At 45.3% G+C, this 23,959-nt stretch overlaps 1 protein-coding gene across 4 annotated transcripts in view; it reads right to left on the bottom strand.

Moving 5' to 3' along the window:
- Positions 1-23,959, bottom strand: part of SDK1 (sidekick cell adhesion molecule 1) — a 948,273-nt gene that overhangs the window by 233,194 nt on the left and 691,120 nt on the right. For all 4 annotated transcript variants that reach the window (XM_039460606.2, XM_074390484.1, XM_074390483.1 and 1 more), the window contains 2 exons: positions 5,443-5,590; positions 4,329-4,469 (listed from right to left, as the gene is read on the bottom strand). In XM_039460606.2, the coding sequence (XP_039316540.2) occupies positions 4,329-4,469; positions 5,443-5,590 (289 nt within the window). The remainder of the gene's footprint in view (positions 1-4,328; positions 4,470-5,442; positions 5,591-23,959) is intronic.

Raw genomic sequence — 23,959 nt, 5'->3', positions numbered from 1 at the left:
TAGGAGTGACTGCCCCAACATCCTGCAGCTTCCAAAAGCCTCTAATTTCTACCCTGGAAGTGGCTCCTGCCTCACAGTCCCATACTTGAGTGGCAGCAAATCTGTTGGCTTTTCATGGTGTGTGAAAATCTTCAGGCTCCTCCAGGACACTGAGCTCTGAGCTCTGTGGATTCCATGTCCATTACTTGGGTGGTTCCGGGGGGGCAGGGCATCTGAGCACGAAGGCGAAGGATCTGAGACAGACATGCAGGGACAGGAACATCAGTAAGGCTGCCGATGTCGGAGCAAAAAAGAGACCCAGAAATTCAGACCTTAAAATGTAAAACAACTTTCCCAAGAGAAGGATGGCTTGAAAATGAAGTGAAGAAATAGAGAAATGGTCATACAAGGTTCTTCAAAAAAATCAGGAGTTTCCAAGAGCATTCTCTTGTCCCCTCTTGCTGCAGGCCATTTGCAGTTGGTGGGGCCTGTTTGATAGGAAACAAATGATCAAAAGCAGATGGCCCTTGAAGAGCAAGAATGTACCTGGTCTCCTTCTGTCTCTTGCCTGAAAGGAGCAAGTAGCCCCTGGGCTCACCTGGTGGGAGACTCAGGGAAGGGAGAGTGTTATTCTGTGATGGGCAAAAATGAAAGTCAGGCTGGGCATGGTGGCTCACCCCTACAATCCAAGCACTTTGGGAGGCCGAGGCGGGCAGACCACGAGGTCAGGAGTTCGAGACCAGCCTGGCCAACATGGTGAAACCCTGTCTCTACTAAAAAAAAAAAAAAAATTAGCCTCATGTGGTGGTGCACGCCTATAATCCCAGCTACTCTGAACCTGAGGCAGGAGAATCGCTTGAATCCAGGAGGCAGAGGTTGTGGTGACCAGAGATCAAGCCACTGTACTCCAGCCTGGGTGACAGAGCAAGACTCTGTCTCAAAAAAAAAAAAAAAAAAAAAAAAAAAGTGAAAAGTGAAAGTCAAGTTATCAAACTACATTGTTGCTTCATAGTGTGTCTACCTCTGACTCCTTTACTGAACGACCCGCTCCAAGCAAGCACATGTGCAATTCCCAGAGGGTGTTCATATCATTTATGTAGCATGATGATCCTCAAGGCAGTGGCCCTCAGAGAGAAAGCCTTGGCATGGATTCACCTGTGTGATGGACATTTCCACTTACATTCACCATCTACAAAAGACAAACTCTTAAAATAAATGGCACTGAGACAGTTAGACAGCCGTTTGGGAAAAGGTAGAAACTGGCTCCTTGTCTACATCATGTACCTGAGTAGTCTGGGCATACTGGCACCAAGCACCATCCGTAATCAATACCACAGAATGAGCGTGGCCCTTAAGAAGGATTCCTCCTGTGGACTCAATGCTACACGACGCACATTCCAGGGAAGAACAGAGGAGCCAGCATCAGAAGACTTTGCTCAACAGCCAATGAGGAGCTGGGTGGTCTTGGGAAAATTCCAAACTTCTCCAAGCCTTGCTTGCCGCCTCTTTAAGGTGGGAATGATAATAGCATTTCTGTGCTTGTTGCAACAGTCAAAGGAGACAATGAATGTAAAAGACATGAAGGTGTAAAGCACTCCCTAAATATTTTTTTTAAACACCACTCTTCTATTGAGAAGCATGGAAAAGATAATTATGAGTTATAAGGAACTACGCCTGCATAAGCCACCCATCTTCTCTGGGGCCCACTCTTTATACCACTGTGAAAAACAAACTGCAGAATTCACATCTTCAAAAGAGCCTGTGCTCCCCTCTGGAACAGGCACGCTGGCCCATTCTGACCAGTGGCTCCGGGTGCTTTTGTAATAGTCACAGGATGTCTAAGAAGGTCACAATTAATAACGGAAGTGCAGGGCAGCCTCCTCTTACTGGTAGGATATGTTGCCCAGGAGACCATCTCAGCCAGAACAAGATGATTTTTTATACGGAAATAAACAGGAGAATGTTTTTAAAGGACATAACCCCTATGCTCCTCTCAAAGAAACACCCTGCCTATTATTATAAATATTTTATTACTGCACACGCATCCTAACTACTTCTTATGGCTGGAGCCACGAAAGTGATTTATTTCTCTTTGCTTTCCTTGCATTGTGCCTCAGATCTGACAGAGAGACTGTGCCCTGGAGGATACAAACTCGCAGAGAGCTGATGTGCAGACCAGAGGATCATGCGGAAATGTTTCCAAGCAAATTCATTTTGGCATGGCTCTTTAATTTCTGAAAACTTTGATATTCACAGGCCTAGGGTAGTGCACCCTCATTTTCGGGCTTTCAGGATTTAAGCCCCTGCAAATACAGATGCCCTCATCTCCAGCACCCAATTCCACTGACCCCATCACAGAAGATCCTTCTAACACTAGTAATCCCCCGAAACAGAGAAATGTGCAGTCCGAGATGCAGCCTCATAACATCAGAGAGATTTTATTATTAAACTCTGTGCCCCGAGCCTGCTTCTGTGGAATGACTTTTAAAGTCTTTACTTGGCAGCTTCAGCCTAAGGAAACTTTTCCTGCCTGGGCTGAAGAGAGGTGACAGGCCCTTGCGGCTGAGTAGAGAGGGCGGCTAATTATTCTCATTAGTCCAGGGGTGCAGAACGAAGGTAACGGCTAAGGGGCCAGAGCAGATGTGCCACAGGAGCCCTTGGCCACAGGCAGCAGGGAGCATGGAGCTGTTTTCCAGAGCAGAGAAGGTCAAGCAATTAGATACTGTCCCAGAGGATCAACAGGAACCAGAGCCTGCGGCCCCCACCCCAGGGTGACAGAACTGCAAGCTCCTCTTGTCCTTCTTTGAAATGAGGAAGGACAGTTGGAGCCTCAAGACAAAAGGGGCCCTGCTATTGATTGGAGCTCTCTGTGTACCCCTGGGCATGGCCCATTTAAACCACTTCAGGTGGGTCACGGTCTGGCTTACATTTAGAAGAGAATCCCTGTACTGGAGGAAAAACTTGAAAACCGTGTCAAATTGGTTTTGGCAGGCAGATATTCAAGGCATATAGAAAAACACATAATAAATGATGAATGGATGACTATACAAATATATGTAGGGAAGGCGTTGCCCCTCATATGCAAGGATAATGGAGTTGAAGATGCAACATTTCACAATTTCTTACATTTCTCTAAGAAATTAAATTTGTCTACTTCAGACCTTTGTTAGCCACTATTTACTGATCACACACTTAGAACAAGCCCAGGATGGGAATAATGGATACCCACCATGCTTGTCCCAATAACAGTGGTAAAATTAACAAATACATCCACAGTGCTGCAATCTATTAGAAGAGATTTAACAATCATCATGGAATTCTGCTTTACTTTTTCTTTACTTGTATCAACAGGCCATTGCAATTATCACGTTCAGTGTAATTTTTAAATTAGCAGTAGTTTTGGCAAAGGAGATTTCTTCTCTCAAACACAGACAAGTTCTGATACAGTGTCCCCAGTACTCCTAGAAGCCCAACTGTCCTTTACAAAGCAAAGATAGCACACTGGCCACCCTTCAGCCACACCTGGCCTGCAGAAGTGCGCGTTAGCCCTGCACTTTGTTTCCAGATACATTGATTTTATTTCCAACATCTAAAAGTTGTGAGGTTTCAGGTAGAAAGCTAGATTTTTGGATTTCTGGAAATACTAGAAGATATGGCAATAGTGAGCAACGTATCAGCATGGTAACAACTGGCTAACAATTACATCAAATTAATTATTCTTAATTTAAAATTACTGTATTGAACAACACATGCCCCTGGTTGAAAACTTAAATGGAATCAAATGACTCACAATGAGGCTGGGCGTCGGATGGATCACCTGAGGTTAGAAGTTTGACACCAGCCTGGCCAACATGGTAAAACTGTCTCTACTAAAAATACAAAAATTAGCCAGGTGTGGTGGCACATGCCTGTAATCTCAGCTACTCCAGAGGCTGAAGCAGGAGAATCACTTGAACCCGGCAGAAGTTGCAGTGAGCTGAGGTCATGCCACTGCACTCTAGCCTGGGTGGCAAGAGTGAAACTCTATCTCAAAAAAAGTAAAAAACACAAAGCCTCACAATGAATAATATACCTGGCTTCCAACCCATAATACCCCATCATTCTCCTAACAAAATGCTACCCAGACACCAGTTTTCTGTGTGTCCTTCATGGCTAGATACACACAGAATGTCTGTGCAAGACTGCCCACATTGGCCTGTGTACTCCAGTTTGCCACAGTCTAAAGTCTCACACCTGGACTGATTCTTTGGTTCCTGTTTGGCTTTTATAGACATTAGAGTTTGCAACCTCAGTGAATCGATGCTTGGCTCTGATGGTGGCCTAAAGATGGCCAGTCACTGGCTACTTGCCTGAGGATGTATCCACGCAGCACCCCGTTGTGCTCTGTTTCTGGGGGCGGCTGCCACTGGACCATAATGGACTGGTTGGTGCGCCCACTGGCTACTATATTTTTGGGGGGAGCACTGGGTGGTTCTTCAGGTAACATCAACCTAAAAATAAAAGACAGGAAAAAGAGAGATCAGTACCAGAAATAGAGGGGGCCCATTTGCATTTCATTTATCTTGCTGAATCTTAAGCCTGACTATTCATGAGAATCAGGTTTTGAGAAAAGCAAAACACACCACTGATGAAACTGAAAGGACATGAGAAACAGTTACAACAAATCAACATAACAGAAAATCAGTTAACCAAGCAATGGGAAAGGCACGAAGGCGACTTTGTTCCATTTGAATAACCCCAGCGCGTGGGCTCTTTAGAAAGAATGCAAGCCTGAATGTGTACGCTGGTGGGCCTGCCATCTCAGACTCCTCCCAAATTGTTTCCTTCGGCTCTTTCAACATTTCTCATCTCAAACTCCCACATTTTGAAAAAAAGGCATTTAGAACTCAGCTGTTTTACAAGTCAAGCCCACTGAAAGCTCAGGTTGGTTGGGGAGGGCGTGCTGACATGTGATGAAGCCATTTTCCCACGTCACCTCCGAATGAGCTTTTCCAGAGGCAGCCCTCCCAGGGATGGCAGAGCAAGACCACTCAGGAACACGACACCTCTGCAGAGACAGCGGAGTCTTTCCCTTACAGCACCCCGCTAGGTGTTCACTTGTCAGGACTGTGGCGCCAGCTTCCACCTGGCAGTGGGGTGGTAAAGGACATGGAAAATGTGTAAGCTCTTAATTTCCTGTATAGAGAGGGCTGTGCTGTGAGGAATGATTTATGTAGGCACAGCCAGATCGCCACAGGAAAAATCTGAGAAACCTGCCTCACAGCAATGAAGGAAGGCCCAGCTAAGTCTACATGGGACTGTGTTTCCCTCTTTGTGACAGGCTTTTGGGCTAACATTTTGGTCAGTGTCCCTGAGGGAGGCTGTCCAGTTGCTGTGTTCAATTTCTCCACCTAATGTGATGCTGCTGTTTGGCGTTCAGGCCCTGGCTGTTCCATGCCCCCACCTGGGGTGGGATTCACGCACCTGCTTGTCTCAGCGCTGTACTGGCCCCTGCCCACTTCATTCACTGCGCATACCCGGAATTGATAGGTGCGAGCCGGAGTCAGGCCGCTCACGGTGACGCCTGTCATCTCGGGGCCAACATTTGACAGATGCACTTTCCATGGAGAGTCTGAAAGAGTGAAGAAAATGAATTCAAGCCCACAGAAGTGCATGCCTGAATAATAACAGGTGAGTGCAAAGGCCTTCTCAGGAAACATCTCATTTGCTTAGCAGGCCAGCTCTAGGAGAAAGAATGTTTATCCCATTTAGCAGATGTGGAAACTGAGGCTCTGGCCCTGTGGCTAGTAACTAGCAAGCCAGAAAGGAAACTTACCCCCATGCTGCTATCAACAAGCAAAAGGATTTTTTTGTGTGTGCAACCTGCATATGGCGGTTTAAAAGGAACCAGAATGTCCCTAATTCCTGTGTTCAGTATGTAAGGGGAGAAAGTTCTCTGTCGGCTCACATGGTTGGGCAGATTGCAGATTTGTCTCCCCGAAAAGGATGCCGCACATGTCACTGAATGATAAATAAAAACTATATTCATTAACATTTTAATAAAAGAGGAAATGAGCACGATAAAGACAGATGGGCTGTGTATTTCGCAGCCCATCTGTGTGGCAGGCCCATTACGCCACCACACCCCTGAGTGGCTTTGGCTGGAGAGAGACGGAATGAAATTCACAGTGAGTTTAGAATATCTTCCCACCCAGCTTTCCAGCAGGTGTGGAAGAGTAACTCTGCCAGCCAAATGCGCTTTCTTCGGCAAGGCTTCCGAGGGTTCTGCTGGAGATCCTATACCCTCGTATGGGTTTTTGCAGAGTTTAAACATGCGTTTCAGCCCAGTCAACTTGTGGAGTGATGCCCTGGAATGAACAAGGTCTGGCAGTGACTTCCAGCATCCGCCGTTGGTTCTCTTCCTGAATTTGGAAGATGCCTGAACTGAATTTTCAGGTTATTAGTAAAGTAAAACCTGGGTGGGGGAAATTCTCCTGGAAATTGAGCTGTCTTGCTGACCGGAAGTGGTGCTAAGTCCCTTTCATCCACATTACAGATGATCAGAAAGAGGTGGCACATGCTTTCTGCCATGGTGCCGGGCTGGGCAGAGCCTGCAGACAGCACCAGCTGCATGTCAACATTCACACATAAAATCCCAGCCACTTCTCCAAAAACCTACAGCTCGAACCACAGGAATTCACAAGTCTGTGCTATGAGTTCATCAGAAATGCACTCTGGCTCCTTACAGATCACTAAGCAGTGGCCATAAATTGCTCTAAAATGAAAATGAGAGTCTCGAAGGCAACTTTTGTTGCCTCACACAGAGATGTCTATCACTAATTCCGAATCTGCTCACTGGATTCCTTAACACAAAGTTAAGCTGCTCTGAAGCATGACGCCAGTTGGCTATGAAGATGGAATCTTTCTAATTATTTCAAATAAAGCTGCTTCCAAAAACAGCTTTCTGGGAATGCAGTCTTTGCCACCAGCTGGGCATTTCAATGTTCTTGGCTTCTGATTTCCAGTGACATGGATAATGGGCAGCTGAATAGGATCCCCTCTCTGTGTGTCTCCTTTAAAAACAAAATGTGTGCATTCCCAGTTACCTACGGAAGAACTCATAGCAACTTCTCTTGTCTCTCTGGGAGCCTGAAACCCTTCTACTTGCATCAGTCAGCTCAGGGTGATCTGGTTTGCTAAGCAGTTTCCCTTATAGAATACAGCCATTTGTCAATGTGGAAGATGAAAGGCCCTTCCCCGCATCAGGGCAAGTGGACTCGGTTGGTTGGAAGCAGGGCCCCTTCGTGCTAAGTCCAGCTTCCATGAAAATATTATTCTCATTCTGAAGATAACTGGTTGGTGAAGAAAGAAGCATGGAGCCCACTGCTGACTATGAGCTCTCCCACTTACGGGTGTTCAATTTTGTTTGAACTTCTGTAAAAACAGTGGACAATTCAGAACCACAATGATACTGCATCTAATACCCACTAGGGTGGGTACTATTTTTAAAAAACCCCAAAAAACAGAAAATAACAGGTGTTGGGGAGGAGGTGGAGAAATTCTACCCCATCGCACTGTTGTTTCAAATATAAAATGGTGTAGCTGCTGCAGAAAACAGTATGGGGGTTCCTCCAAAAATGAAGACAGAATTACCATATGATCCAGCAATTCCGCTTCTGAGTATACCCCCAAAGAAATGAAAAGGAGAGGTTCGAAGAGCTATTTGCACGTGTGTGTTCACAGCAGCTTTATTCACAGTGGCCAACAGGTAGAAGCAACCCAACTGCCTGCCGCCGATGGCTGAATGGGTAAACAAAATGTGGTCTGCCCATAAAATGCCTACTACTCAGCTTTTTTAAGGAAGGACATTAGGACACATGCCACCACATGGATGAACCTTGAGGACATTATACTAAGTGAAATAAGTAACAAAAAGTGCATACTGTATGATTCCACTTATATGAGACATCTAGAATAGTCCAATTCACAGAGGCAGAAAGTAGGAGGAGCAAGGGAAGGAGAAATGGGGAGTTACTTTTGGTGGTGCAGAAGTTTTGCCACATGAAAGAGTTCTAGAGAAGGATGGTGGTGATGATTTTACTACAGTGTGAATATGTTTAATGCCACTGAACTGTGCACTTATAAATGGTGAACAGGGTGAATTTTTTTTATATGTGTTTTACTGCAATTAAAAATTAAAACAAATGATGAAAAGATGGGGGGATAACAATAACCCCCAAGACTCCCTGAGTATGAAATAACATACATTGAAAGCATCTAGCTGTAAGCTTGGCCCAGGGTGCTGGATAGCTCCCTCTCCCTAGATCCAAGCTCCACTCTCCCTACCCAGCTCTGCCCTGGAGGCTCCTGCCCTGAGGCTTCCCGTAGATAAAGGGAGCAAATTTAAGTCTCTTCCTTCCTCACTGGGAGGCTGCCTGGGTCCTTCATCCAAAGGGTACTCCTCTTTTCCAAGTGGGCATCCTATGCAATCTCTCCTTCTGGGGTTCTGCATCTGCCTTGGGCTCTTTAACCTAAGGGTTAAATCAGCTCTGAGGCTCGAAGCCCCAGGTAACAGTGGTTCCTCTCCACCCACACCTCTGCAAACATTCCCTTTCTAAAACTTCCTCCTCGATTGCTCTAATTCAGCAGTGCCATCTTTTCCCTGCAGGATCCTTGACTAATACTGGACCCAGTAAAGCTCTTTTTCCACCCTTTTCTTCCTTCAGATGTCACAGTGTCTGGAAGTGAACCATTCACCTGCTTGGTCAGGTGCAATGAACAAACGTAGTTTCAGACAGAGACAGTCAGAAGGACAACGGTTGTAACCAGGTGACTGAGGCGATTAATCAGACCGCAGGATAGGATACTGCCTTCCTGCCCCTGGCCCCATCCTGCCAGCCTGGCCCTGCCTGATCCTGGCTGTCTGTTCACTCAAGAGTGTAAACAGCTCCTGAAAGTCCATAACCCCAGCCTCGGTTATGTCCAGAGTCTGCTGCCGGGTTTGATTTGACAACAGGGCCTATTAATCTCCTCTGCACCTCCCGGCTCTGCTCAGTCCTGCTGCAACTATAGGATTCTTTATTTCTTCTTTTTCCTCTCCTGCTAGAAGATAAAAGGTCTGGCAGGAAAAGAAATTAAACTGAAAACTAATACAAATGAACCCGATCCATCTCTGGGCACCCTGATTTGTACCAAAAAATAAAAAAAAAAATTGGTTTGGGAAAGATTTGCTCATTCACAAGCTCTGGAAGTGCAAGCTTGCTGAGAACTGTTAAAATTTAAATAGCAAGTCTGTTCCTGACAATCAATAAGCAACATCCCTTTAAAAGGTCCTCCCCAAGCCGGTCCTCACAGAGGAAGGCCACAGGTGCTTGTCTTGGAGGCTCAGGGGTAGAAGACTCTTTTGATAAAGGAAACTCATCCCATAAACGTTTAATACCTGTTTTCTTCTCCTTCAGGGACTCTCTGACCTGGAAGACTGAGGGATTGTACTTCCCCAGACAGGCTCCGTTCTACAGAGGGCATCACTACACTTCTGTTTTCTTAGTAGTAAGGCCCAGAATATTGAGGAATTAATCACTACCCCACTTCAGCTGTTGGTTAAAAAGCAGGTGGTTTCCAATTTTTGAAAATGTTCCGCAAGTTTTTTCCAATAAAAAAGAGCATTACCACTTTCTCAACTAAAGGTATCTGAAGAAGGAAAATTTTTTCTAAAAGAAGATTTTTCTTTCTTTCTTTTTTTTTTTTTTTTTTTTTTGGCAGGGTTGGGAGGAGGACAGGGTCCTGTTTTGTCGCCCAGGCTGGAGTGCAGTGGTGTGATCTCTGCTTACTGCAACCTCTGCCTCATGGGTTCAAGCGATTCTCCTGCCTCAGTCTTGTCCCATTCCACCCCTCCCCTCACAACCAGCATTCTACCCCCCAGTCTGGGGCCACAGGTGTGTGCCACCATGCCCAGGTAATTTTTGTGTTTTTTGTAGAGACGGGATTTCACCATGTTGCTCAGGCTTGTCTTGAATACCTGGACTCAAGCAATCTGTCTGCCCTGGCCTCCCAAAGTGTTGAGATTACAGGAGTGAACCACCATGCCCAGCCAGAAGATTTTCCTTAATTGCCAAAAGCATCGTTATATGATTAATACATAGCATTTTGATGGCAGTTTGCAGCCTGGAAGTGCTTTCAGGTCTGAAGCCACAGAAACCCACTTGGGGAGGATTTTCGCTCCAGGAAATCAAGACTCAGGGAAGTTTAAATAACTTCTGACCTTCACAGGTGGTGGCTACCTAAAGTGGCTTTATTTCAACATCACCAGAAGTAGAGTGGCTGGTCTCATTTGCCTCCTTGGGTTCCACGCAGGAAGTACCCACAATATCCAAGAAGTATTCACACACACACACTGTCACATAAGAAATGAAACCAATCAGAAATGGAGGGCAGCTCAAATCCAGTCTGCAAGCAATGAAGAAGGTGCAGGAATGAATTAAATACCAAAAATCCTCATCTGGGACCTAGGCGCTTCTATAGGACAACTGTCATGGTTTCTGCCCAGTCAGGAATCGGGGAGGGTGGTGGAAGTTTTTGGATTAAGAGACACAAGACACAACCAATACAATGAATGAACCTCGTATGACTCCTGATTCAAGTGTAAAAGGACCTTTTTTTTTTTTTTGAAGACATTTAGGGAAAATTAAATATAAACTGAATAGCAGGTGATATTAAGGAATGCTATTAATTTTGTTAGATGTAATCAACTTTGTGAGCTGCTTACTGACCACATAGGGATGAAATGACATAATTTCTGGAATTTCCTTTAAAATGCTCTAGCAAAAGAAAAGTGAGGAACAGATTAAATAAATGTGGTTGAAATGTTACTGGTGGTTGAAGCTACATTTTTGTGTTTATTTAGTACTTTTAATAATAAAAAATTTTTAGAAAGTGACTATTTTTGTCACAGTATTGCCTGCATGGCGCATTTTATAACTGTTGTGATTGTCTATTGGCAGGTGAAAAATGTAATTTGGTTGATGCTTCACTTTGCATTTTTATATGAATGAGAATGAACATGCTTTTATTAAAACAAGGACAGTTCCCCCAGGTTACAGAGTTAAGTGGAAAGATTAGTTGCAAATTTATTATTTTTCTAATTCTAATTCTACTACTGTTTTGGTTACAACAGTCTGCATATTGAATCTCCTGAAATAGAAGTATTAGCTTATAATAATAATGATTATCCATTTAAAGAGTTATTTACTGGCTAAGCTCCCTTGCGATCTATTTTATTCCCTGTTTGGTCCTCAGCAACCAGAAGAGTGCCTGACACACAGTAGGAGCTTAATATCTATTTAGCGAACAAAAGCACCCACTCTGTTGGAGCTACTGTTAATGCCTGTATGTGTTGTACATGGTCAACCCTCACAGTAGCCTTGAGGGAGAGACGATGATCTTCATTTCCACATGAGAAATGGATAGAGTGAAGGCTCATGGTGTCTCCATTCACCATTAATGCTCCCTGTGCAAGCTCCACCGTGGTTTTTCCACATCTCACTGGTGCCTAGGATTTAAAGCTGGGAAGTTACAGGATTGGCCACAGAGATGAAGGAGAAGATGAGCTTGTCTTGGAGCAATGCCTGCAAGGGCCCTCACCATGGAACTGAGAGGGCGGCCTTGTGCCACTCAGAGACTCCCTTCCACCACACCAGAGTGTCTCTCTAGGCATTGAGTATAAGCAGGCTGAATTCCTTAGGGTAGCACTGCACACTCAAGGCAGGTGTTGCTGAGAGTCTAACCCTAGGCATAGATCAAGTTAAATTCCTCATGTCTGGAAGGTCTATCGAGCATTAGCAGTGATGAGTCATGTTGACAGGGTCCACCCATGATGTGATATGATGAGAATGGTATTTTACCTCCTTCTTCCCAAAACCCCATAACCCTGGTCTGGCTAAGAGAAGAACATCAGACAAATCCTGATTGAGTGATGCTCTACGAAACAGATCCTGGATGGGATCCTGCAGGAGAGCGGGAAAGACGTCATCAGGGAGACGTCTGCAGAGCTTGCAAGGGAACAGGGACTGATAAGATGTCACTGTGAGCTAACTGATTGTGACAAATGTACCATACTAGTGTCACAGGGGAAACTGGGGTGGGGGGTCCATTTTTTGCAACAATTCTATAAACCCCAAACTGCTCTAAAATACAAAGTTTAGTAGGAAAAAGGAAAGACCTATCATGAATGGTTGGTCCAGAGCCAGGCAGGGGAGGGGCGAGTAAGGAGGCCCTGTGTGGGACCTGCAGTGGAAGGTCATGTGTTTTGCAAGAGAAGAGCAGATTTGTGCATGTGTGTGTGTGTATGGTATATATACTATATATATATATATATATATATATATATGGTATATGTACGTTATATATACCATAAACCATAATACAAGTTCACTTAAAATTTTTGGAAAATAGAGTATGAGAAGGAAATGAAATGAAACAAGCATAGGTCCATATTGCGGTTCTTGTTTTTTAAACTATTCTCATAGTTGCTCAGTGCTTTGGGTAATTACTTTCACATTTTGGAGACTCTGACCTGTATCTCAGTGTTCAGCTCAGTGAGTTACTGAGATTAGTTTGGTGGAAGGAATGACATTTCCTCCTCTACATTAAAGTGCCCTTAAATTAGTCAAATGAACAGAAAACACAGTTTGAAAGCCCAGACAACAAAGAACTTCAGCCTCCATGCAGTTAAACTGCTTGGGGTGAGGCTTCAGAATCCACTCACCCCTCCAGGCTGGAGCCTGGGCTCAGAGATGGGCACAGCCAGAGCTAAGAAAAAGCTTCTCTTGGTCTAGTCAGAGCTCACCTGGGCACTAAGAGAGGAGCATAGACAACAACTAGTTATGCTAAGGTTATATAAAAAGTTTTCTGAAGGATTCTAGTTAAAAACTATTACAATGACAAAAGGAACACAATTTTTAGTGACACTGTAGAATTCCAAGCTTAAGCTGGTAAATACATTTGTAGAGTAGACTATACTCCTATAAGGAGACTGGTAGGGCCCCCAGATGAACACAACTCTATCAAGGCATGAAACATATTTAAGACAAACACAGTTTGAAAAGAAAATAGTGAAACAGACCCGTTCATGGCAACCCTGGAAGATAAGATGAAGGCCACAGGAGTGACAGGGATAAACCACTAAGGATGCCTGAGAAAGAAAGGGGCTTAGGCCAGGCAAAGTCTTCATAGAACAGGGGGAAGAAAGAGTAGGAAGTAGATGGATATTTTCTACCTGAAACAAGACACCAAAGAGTGGACAGTATGAATACATTTTGATATCCTTCCTTTTGGGAAGGCCTTCTCTGTTGTATATGTCTTTAGAGAAACCATAAAGATCTGCAAGGTCAGGATTAAAATGCACCAAGTTTTTGCCTTAAAAGTTAAGAACTAAAGAGCTGAGATATTTAGAAATACATGAAACCCCCAGCTAAGGAGCACAGCCAAAATGATCCCAGAACAGGCTTTGAGGCCATAGACTGTTCACATCCAGGGCACTATGGCCTCCAGAACCTTAGGTCAAGACACCAGAGGTGGCTCATTGAGGCCAAACTTTGGCTTGGACCCAAGGGGAGAGATATGCTCACCGGGAGGTGTGGGCCGATGTGCTGGAAAAGCCATTGCCTCCAGAGAAGGGGAAGGAGGTTGGAAATGGTGACTGGACACATTCGGAAGCTTGGGGAACTCGGCCTTGGGTGGAAGATCCATTCTGATGGTAGCAAACCCGTGTGACAGGCTGGAGATGGTGAGCAGGCAGTGGGTGGAGCAGGGGGCCCTCGCTGGGTGGAAGCTGGCCTGACTTCTGTGAGCTCAAGCTATGAGAGCCCTGCTGTATTCTGCACCGCATGGTCACCACAGGCTCACTTGCACAGGAAGTTACGCCATCACGTGGGACAGCCTAGGTCAGAGGTTTCCAGAAGGTGAGGAACAATCAAGGATGTGGAAGCCACCCTGGGCTCTCTGACCTCACCTCATCTTGCCTGAGGGCATAAAACTAAGGGGAAGTGAACTCAGAAGCAGACCTCAGCCCCTGTGGGCTCCCAACATAGCCACGGTTCCCCACTTCATAAACACCTGTACAGATACTGTCTCCCCAGATACGCATTTATTAAATGGGGACAAATGCGACACATGCGAGGCTTTATATGCAAAAGCCCAAAGAAAGACGAGCTAAAATATGAAATACTCTCCAACAAGTCTGAGGCCATTAGAAAATGCCTGTGTGAGGTGTGTTTCAAAGACAGCATTAAATGATTTGAAGCATGAAGAACAAAGTCTCTTTGCCATTTTGGCAAGCAAAACAGCACAAAGCCCATCAGCTTTTAAGTCCATAATAGCAACAGGGAAGGGAGATGTTTAACAGATTGTGGAGTGACAACCAGGAGCAGCTTTCATGGAGAGTGGGGTGGAGACAGCAGATGGGTTCCCTACATGAAAAGGCACCTGTGGCAGAGACAGAACCAACCGAGCCATGCAGCTCAGAGACTCTCTTTGTGGAGGAAGAACCCCTCCCCCAAAGGCTTGGGAGAGGCACTGGGCCTAGGAGAACGTACTCCAAAAGCTAGTCTAGGACCAGCAGCTGACAAAACCAAGCAGAGGTGGAGAGGCACAAAAAAAGCAGCAGACCACTGTGGGCACCAGGACGTTCCATGCTGGAGAACGGACAAGCTGCCTGGAGGATACTGCAATCTGAACCCAAAAATTTCATGCCAGAATCAGCATGGTCCAGTCAAGTTCATGGATGCGCTTCCCAGACCAGTGTGCCTCAGCGGGCCTCCTGCTTCCAGGTCAGGCCTGGGGTTCTAGGTCCCTTCCTAGGGAAACCCCATCAGCATTTTGGGAATGACCACCTCCCTGCTCCAGGCCCTCGGCCTCCTGCTCACCTCCACTCCTCAGCCTCACACAACAGCTCCCTGTAGGCCACTGCCAGGTTACTCTTGCTAAAAACGTGCCTTCACACCCTCTTCCCTAGCTCCCAGCTTTGTGTAGCTCTGTTGTACAAGACTCAGGTCTGGCATCATTTGGCCCCTCTCTGTTCCTCACAGGAGTCCCTTTTCAGCGAGGAACGATGCATGCTAGGCTGTTAGCAGTACTCCCTCATGGTGGGGGGAGATAAGAACTCTTCCTTTATATGCTGTGTACTATTTCTCCATCTTTGATGAGTGTGTATTACTTTGTACTTGAAAATACATTATTAGTTAGAAAATGGTTTTTTAAAAAGCAGTCCATTTTAGCCTCCAGCTTCTCCTCCTCAAAGATCCTTCTGCTCTTACTAATTCATTCACTGGGAGATTTCCTGAACTCCCATTTCGCCACCCTGCATCCAAGCCTCGGAGTCCTTGGCCACTGTATCCTCAAACGCACCAGGGCATCTGAATCCTGTTCGTTCCAACATTCTGCTCAAGGCCCACCTTGAAGGGCCTCCATGTCCATGCCTGCCCACAGGGAACCCCCCTTCCCTGAGGGTCCTGATTCTCAGTTCCACTTTCCTGGCAAGTGAGCACATACTACCCTACACCCCCTCGTGTGTTCTTCGATATGTGACTTAATTTTGCTAGTGTTCTTTGCCTTGCAAATTGACCTCATGCTCTTCCAGGTATCTCCTGGTGTCTAATACTGTCAGGCGGGAGTGGATGCATGATTCGCAGACTTGCCTGAACTTACTGTGCTCTGTACCCAAGGGAATGGTGAGAGAGAAAATAAAGGGGAGAAAGAAGGTCGATGGCTGATTTCCCATGAGCCTGCTCTTAAAGGAGGGTCACATGATACATATGTGTGCATGTGTATGTGTGTTTGTGTGTGTGTGTGTTTGGGGAGAGATCTCTGGTTTTTTTATTTGTTTGTTTGTTTTTTGAGATGGAGTTTCACTCTTGTTGCTCAGGCTGGAATGCAATGATGCGATCTTGGCTCACCATAATCTCTGCCTCCTGGGGTTCAAGTGATTCTCCTGCCTCAGCCTCCCAAGTAGCTGGGATTATAGACATATGCCACCATGCCCTGCTAAGTTTGTATTTTTAGTAGAGATGGAGTTTCTCCATGTTGGCCAGGCTTGTCTTGAACTCCCGACCTCAGGTGATCCACCTGCCTCGGCCTCCCAAAGTGTTGGGATTACATGTATGAGCCACCGTGCCTGGCCTGATATCTCCTGTTTTTAAAGAGAGCTTAAGGATCTTCTAAAGTAAAAATCTGCATAAAAATGGGTGATACATGAAATAAATATAAACAAAAACAAAAACTAATTCAAACTCATAAGGGAGAAGAATTCAGAGATGTGCTAAGCAGATGGAATGACTTAGGTACTTTAATTAGGCACTCAGGGTAGCTTTGGGCTTCCTGGCAGCCAAGGCATAAAGGGGCACATGGATGGCAAACTTGCAAAAGGAAGCTCCCATGTTCCTCCAGAGAAACAAGTATTCCCTAGGTAGGGGAGGCACCAACTGCATAGAACTTCACGTGGAAGACAGTGAGTGATGCAGAAGATACAGAGGTGTCGTTCCTCTGCACATTGCTAGAAAACATGAAGATATGGGATGAACTCCTAATTCATAGAAAACAGTGTTGTTTTCTGAGTTAAGGAAGAGTACATTATTTCAGATTTGAGCCTTGGGAACCCTGAGTCACAGATGACGACCACGTCCCTCAGAGCACCAGCTCTGAAACCTGTCCTGGGGGCACGGCCTTGGGAGTTCATGCCAGACCCTGAAGCTTATTCATATACTGAATTCTCTCATATAAATGTAGGGGTATTTCTAAATGTTGTATTTTGTTATTTTAAGAATAATTTGCTTAGAAATAAAAAATTTTCCTACATAATTTTTTAAAAAATCCAAGAAGTAGGAATGGAAGGAATGTATTACATGATAAACAAACTGTTCATTCAGGTCAGTATCCTGTTCATTTTGATGACAGCAGCCAGCTGTTCTAGACAGCCTGCTGTTGCCATCATGCCAGCTGCCGCAGTGAGGAGCTGCCAGGGCTGCACGCTCCAAGAAGCCGACAGGAGCAGAGGACACCTGGGAGCTCTGCCTCTTCTGAGGTGGGGCAGGAGCTCCCTAGGTGCCCCTGTAGCCACCCAAACCATGGCTGCGGATCTGGGCCTCCCACTCCACGAAGGAGGCAGGAGTCCTGCCTGCCCAAGTCATGGCCGCAGATCTGAGCCTCCTTGTGCTCTTGAGGGGCTGGAAGCAGGAAGGATCCCTGCCCTCTTGGGCGCAGCTGCAGCTGCCAAAATCCGTGGCTGCAGACGCAGGCATTCTTGTACTCTCTGGGGCTCAGGAAGGCCCCCCTACCCTTGCAGGCTCAGAAGTGCCTGCTTTCACTACCTGGCTTCTCCCTGCTGTTGGCACTGCTCTGATCTGGGAGCAAAGTCAGAGCAAGCATGAGTGCCATGAATGGCAGTAAGAGGCAGACAGATTCCTGGGCAGAAGAAGGCAGGTCTCTGATGAGGCCCTACTTTCAGACCACTGAGGGCCTGAAGGCTGGGAACAAAGCTGCCAGTCCCCCTGGAGTGGGAACTTGTGGTGCCTTTTCCGGGCCCACTCATGGTTACCCAACGACCAATCAGCACGCACTTCCTCCCCTCTTATGACCATAAAAACCCTGGGCTCAGCCAGAGCTGAGCAGACGACAGGAGGACCAGCTGTAAAGAGGAGCTACCCTCCCTGCTGGGAGCTGCAGACATCGGAACAACCTCTCCAGGGCCTCCTCTCCACTGAGAGCTGCAGATGCTAGGACAAAAAGCTGCAGAGAGAAGCTACTACCCTCTCCAGGGCCTTCTCTCTTCTGAGAGCTAAACACTTAGGATGACCTGCTGGTAGAGAGGAGTCGCCCATTCCAGGTCTGCTCTCTGCTGAGAGCTGCAGAGGCGATGGGCCGACCTTCCTACAGAGAGCAGCTACCCATTGAGGGTCTCCTCTGGGCTGTGCTGACACTCAGTAAAGCTCCTCTTCATCTTCCTCACCCTCCATTTGTCTGTGTACCTCATTCTTCCTGGATGCAGGACAAGAACTCAGACAAAAGTGCCACTAGCCAGAGGTTTCTGGCTAGAAAAGAGACACCCCAAAGATCCGTAACAATTCCCTATATGTTCAAAAACAGGCAAAACTAATTTATGGTGACAGAGGTCAGAAGAAGGGGTCAGACTGACTGGAAAGGCCACACAGAACCTTCTGGCATGTTGTAAATGACTTGAATTTTGTTTGAGGTGTGGGCTGTATGGTTGTATATATTTGTCAAAACCCCCTTAAGATCTCTGCATTTTGTTATATTCAATTGTATCTCAATAAAAAACAAACAAATATCACACATAACAGTAAAATCCTAGTAGACATCCCATTGAGATCAGGAAAAAAACAAGAGACATTGCTATGCCAATTATTTAAAATTATTCCAACCAACTCAGTGAGATAGGAAAAATAAAAAGAAAACAATACTTTTTTTTTATTTGGAAAAGTTACGATTGTCTACCCTGAAAGCAAAGACGAGCAATGGAAAAACCATTAGAATAATAAAAGAATATGGAATGTAGCTGAATGAAAAATCAATACCTAAACATCAGTAGTTTTCTTATGTTCTGACAATAACTAATTAGAAGATGAAATGGGGAAAAAATTCCTATTCACAGTAGCAATGAGACAAAATCTTAGGACAACCTTGACAAAAAAAAGTATAGAGCCTTTGGTTATAAACTTGCAAACCTCACTAAACAGCTGAATAAATAGGGACACATATTATTTTCTGGATGGAAAAACAGAATTACTAAGAAGTCGCTTCTCATAAAACAATTCATAGGTTTAACATGATTAAAACTTCAATGGGACTACTTTAGAAACAAAATAATTTCAGTTTTTTTCTGGAAGAATAAATTATGACAAGTAATAACAAAATTCTGAAAAGCTGAAGAGACTTGCTTTATCAGTTATTAAAAAACATTCTGGAAGTAAAGCAATGAAAACACTATGAAACTGGCAGAAAAAGAGATAATGAATCAGTGGAACTAAATAATGCACCAGCAGAGCAGATTTTTGTATAAACGAGTCCTCTGAACATGCAAAGAAGGAAACACCATAAATAAATGGATTATTCAATAAATCATGGTAGGAAAATGGACCATCTGAAAGAAAGGAAAAGTCAAATACTGGAGTATATAACACACCTAGATTCCAGAAAAATTAAAGAGTTAAATACATTAAAAACGAAACCTTTAAAAACAAGGCAAAAATCTTAAGAATACTCAATTTAGGCTTGAGAGTGTTAAAATACCCAAACACAAAAGTAATGAATGAAGTGACAAAGGAAACTATCAATAGATTTAACTACATAAAAATCAAACACTTCTGTATGCGAAAAAGTAATGTACAAAAATTAATGGTAAAAGCAAACTAAAAAATACTTGTCACAAATGACAGAAAAAAAAAAAAAAAAACCCCTAAGGCCTTGGATAAATAAATGGGGCAAAGGAAATGAACAGACCATAGCAGAGAAAGTGCACAAAGCCAACGCAGAATGGGTTCAACAATACTAGCGATCAAAACACAAACTACAACCACCATCAGAAGGCCTGAAACTCAGAACCCTTAACCTTCTGAATGAAGACCCAGGAGACTATCTGCAGAGTTGGAGTAGAAAGATCATTCAAATAACTTCCTTCTAGATACTTGCATTAGTGTTGCTGTCTTGCCTTTACTGGTGCCCTGAAGGCTGTTTGCCTATTGGTTGATTCAGCACTGCTGAGGCAACTCAGGAGGGAGGTGTTGGGGTCAGCACCCCCAAGGGAGGAAATGGGGACAGCCCCCCAGGGGAGCAGATGGGGACAATACAAGCAGAGGAAGACATGGGGATGGCACTCTCAGGAGAGGGGCTGGGTGTGGCGTCCCAAGGGGAAGAAGATAGGGTAGCACTTTGAGACCAGAGTCAATGCCTGGGGTCTGGTGGGTCAAAGGTAAACCATGGACAAAAGGAGATGCTGAGTAGGAGCTGACCAGGCAAAGGCAGAGCTGGCAGGATCAAGGTGAGAATTCCCAGACTTGCTGAGCAAAGGTGCAGTAGCACTAAATATCTGGTGTCCTCAGGGAATCTGGAGCAATGCTTTGTTGCTGAAGCAAGAAAAGCAGAGTGGTGAGTGGCTAGAAATAAATCGGAGAGGCAGGGGGTGGTCAGAGAGTAAACAGTGCTGCTACCATGCTAAGAAGCCTAGAATCCCCTCTTCAGGGAACAAGAACGTCTATTCAGAGGGAGTAAGGGTGGCAACTTGGGAGGACACGGGCCAGGACGAGGCTTTGTGCCATGTCTGCAGTACCAGCTGGTGTGGGGAAGCCTTTCTGCCCAGCTCCAGTGGCAGCTCCTCTGAAGATCCTTTGGAAGGCTTTAGGCAGGGGAGATTGCTTGGTCAGGTTCCTGCATTACTGAGCTCACTTTGGTGGCTCAAGGAAGGATGGATTTGAGGAGCCCAGATCTGCAGATCACACGGATGAGGCAGCAGCCTATTAGGCTCAGTGGTGGCAGGAACAAAGAAGGGCAGGCAGTAGATCTGATAAAAATGCAAGAGGTAAACCCCAGAAAATTGATTGATTGATTTGTTGGGGAGAATTAATGGTGAAGGAGTCAAGAATTACCTTATGTTTGTCTCTTTTTTTTCTTTTTTTTGAGACAAGGTCTCACTCTGTCGCCCAGGCTGGAGTGCCCTGGTGCAATTGTGGCTCACTACAGCCTTGAGCTCGTGGGTTCAAGCAATACTCCTACCTTAGCCTCCAGAGTAGCTGGGATTATAGGCTTGAGCCACCATACCTGGCTAATTTTTTAATTTTTTTTTGTAGATATGGGGCCTTGCTATATTGCTGAGGCTGGTCTCAAACTCCTGGGCTCAAGTGATTCTCCTGACTCGGCCTCCCAAAGTGTTGAGAACACAGGTGTGAGCCACTGTGCCCAGCCTTGACAGTATTTCTAACTTGGAAGAGGAACAACTTTGGGGGCAGATGATGAGTTCTATGTTAGAGAGCTGGAGTCTGATAAGCCCATGGGACATGGAGGTGCAGATGTCTGGAAAACATTTGGTTACAAGAATCTGAAGCTTAGGGAAGAGGTCTAGGTTGGAACACACATTAGGGACTTATGACATGTGGGTCAAAGGTAAACCATGGAGGAACACAAGATCTCTAGGAAAGGCATGTGTGATAAGAAGACCAGCAAATGAGTGAGACAAAGCAAGGAATTCCAACCTTTTAGGGGCAGGAGGGGAAACAGAGTCTTCAGTGAGTCAGAGAAAATGGACAAGAGAAGAGAGAATAAGAAGGAAGAATGAGGAGAAAGACTTAAGCCAAGCCCTAGGAACAGAGGTCTGTATGGGGGAAGTGACCAAGAGCATTGCTTGCAGAGAAACTGAGGGGGTGCAGACTGAGCTGTGCTCACTGGCTGTGCCCTTTAGAACAATGACAATATGGCCTCAGGAGAGGAGAGGAGATGGAACAAGTGAGAGGCGAGGAGGTGCAGAGCTCACTCCTTTGAGGAAGAAGCCAGGAGAGAGAGAGAGCTTTGAGACAGAGTGTAGAGAGGGAATAAATATGTAGCCAAGCCCCAGAGGAAGGGCTGGGGGAGGGACCAAGGGCTTGGGTGTAGGGCTGGCTTTTGACATATGCAGGATTGTAGCGATTGCTTTTATTCTTTGTGCTTTAAGGAATTTCTAAATTTTTACTAATGAGCATGTATAACTTGAATAATAAAAAGTACAAATGTATTTTACATTTTAATTAAATTTAAACATTACAAGGTACAATACAAAATCACAATTATGAACACTCATCCTATTAAAAACTAACAGTAGGACTGAGTAGAATGAAGGATTCTGAATTTTTAATATAAGTATGTTTGTTACCTACAAGCCATTTACCACAAGACACACAACAGCAGGTGTTAAGATTGAAAAAAATCATAAGAAAAATACTTAATTTTTCTTAATAACTGGCAAAAGGCCACCATCCTTCTATTTCAGCAGTGGGATGCCTTTGCCCAACCCTGTGGAAAACACACGGGGAGTTCAGTTTGAGAACCAGGATGGCCCCTCCCAAATACCAAGGTTACTATGGAAACTGGTGGCAACTGTTGCATTAAAGAGTATCTAATTCCATGATGCAATGCCGATTCACTCATGTTAAGGAATAAATTTTTAAAAAGGCAAAATAATGGCTCTAATACAAGTAGAAAATCAACATGTATCAAAGAATTTTAGTTAACTCATTAATTTATGAGGGAACCAGTAAGATGTTTCAACCATATCAAAAGAGAAAGCAGACAGCACACAACATATTGATAGTGCTAAAATGAATTTATGAATAGATGCAAAACTGGTCAGTATCTGCAGAGCAATAGCCAGTTATATTCTACAGGACAAAATTTGCATTTATTTGCATTTCTGTGGAAAAGAAATTTGCGTTACTGAAAGTGCCTTACTATAAGATTTCTACAATTTACAGAGATAAGTAGCCCAAAGACAATGGAAAGTGCGGGTCCCTAGCGAAGCAGATAGTCCTGAGGGGTGCCAGGTGAGACACCCAGTAAGCCTTTTTATGGCCCAGTGTAAAGTCTTCCACAATTTTTATCTGACAGTCTCCCTCCATGGGATCATAATAATCTCAAAAAATATCATTCTTGATCACACTCAGTAAGCATTTTAGACAGTGGGCCAAATGCTTTTATTATTCAACAGAATTCTCAGCCTGGTCACAGGGTCTCCACTGTCAAGCCATCAAGAATCTCTGTAGTCTCCTTCAATGCAGGGATCCCCCAGGCTTCCCTCATCTGCCACCTGGTCTGACCCTCTGCCCTCCTCAATCCACCAGGTGAGTACCTTGACACAGGCCCAAGGACACCACTGCCCCTCTTTGAGCCCCAGGCACCTGGGGCAGAAGAACCACTAAAGTTCTCGGAGAGGCAACCCCTGGGATGCCTGCAGAAGGCCATGTGTATCTTCTATCCAGAGATGCACCTTGAGTCCAGTGTATGGATGCAGGCCCAGTTTAAGCCCCAGGCTCTGCTCCATAGAGCTAAGAACCCCCTCTGCAGTGGCAGAAACATGGTTAGGGCAGAGGCCATCAAATGCCTGCCTCACCCACTAAACCACGTGAGTTTGGCCCCTGCAGGATCCCTGGCTTCCAGGAGAATAGCATCCCAGTCAGCCTGCCAGGAGGAGCTGGCTGTGGAGGGTCTCCTGAGTAGCTGGAGGGATAGACCTAGTAGATGGCGTTATTTAGTGCTGACCACTTGCACATGCTGAGTGTAGGCCAAGTGCAATTTCCATTTTAGTGCACTTGCTGCTAAGCTGTTCTTTCTGGCTCTAATTAGCCAGCAGGTTCAGCTGCTTCTTCAGGGCATTTGTTGCTAATAAAAATAAAAACCAGACCATTGGCCCAGATGATGGTGCTGCTTTTCCTATTTGCCATGGTAGGAAGACGTGGACCAACCAGCTGGTAGCAGCACAGGCTGCTTCAGCCAAGGTCCCAGGCCTCCTTTACACAGTGGAAATCAGAACAGGCAGGAGGCAACCATGGTACCCACTCTAGATGCTGCGTGCCATGATACCCACATTCCGGGCTCTGAAGGAAAGAGAGCTGGAAATGTCAGCACAGGCCCCGTCAGGAAAGCCAGAGGGTAACAGGGGTGACTAATGTTCTCTGTCTCCTTCTGAGTGTAATAAAGCAGCCAGACACCTATAGAGCCATCCTGTGTGTGCCAGGCACTCTGCCGGTGTCATAGCACAGAGCACAGAGTCTGACACATGGACCCTGCCCCCGCTGAAGGGGTTCATGGTCTTGCCAGAACACAGACAACAGCCAGGAACTGTGATGCACGTGCTGAAAGGGAAGTGTGTCTAATGGCATGGGAGTCCTAAGGAGAGAAAAACTGTACCTGCCTGGGTGTAATGGGACATTACAGAAGTGATATTCAATCTGAGCCACCAAGAATGAGTAAG

The sequence above is a fragment of the Saimiri boliviensis genome, chromosome 20 (assembly GCF_048565385.1).
Source record: "Saimiri boliviensis isolate mSaiBol1 chromosome 20, mSaiBol1.pri, whole genome shotgun sequence".
NCBI classification, from domain to species: domain Eukaryota; kingdom Metazoa; phylum Chordata; class Mammalia; order Primates; family Cebidae; genus Saimiri; species Saimiri boliviensis.
This window is presented reverse-complemented; position numbering and strand designations above follow the sequence as displayed.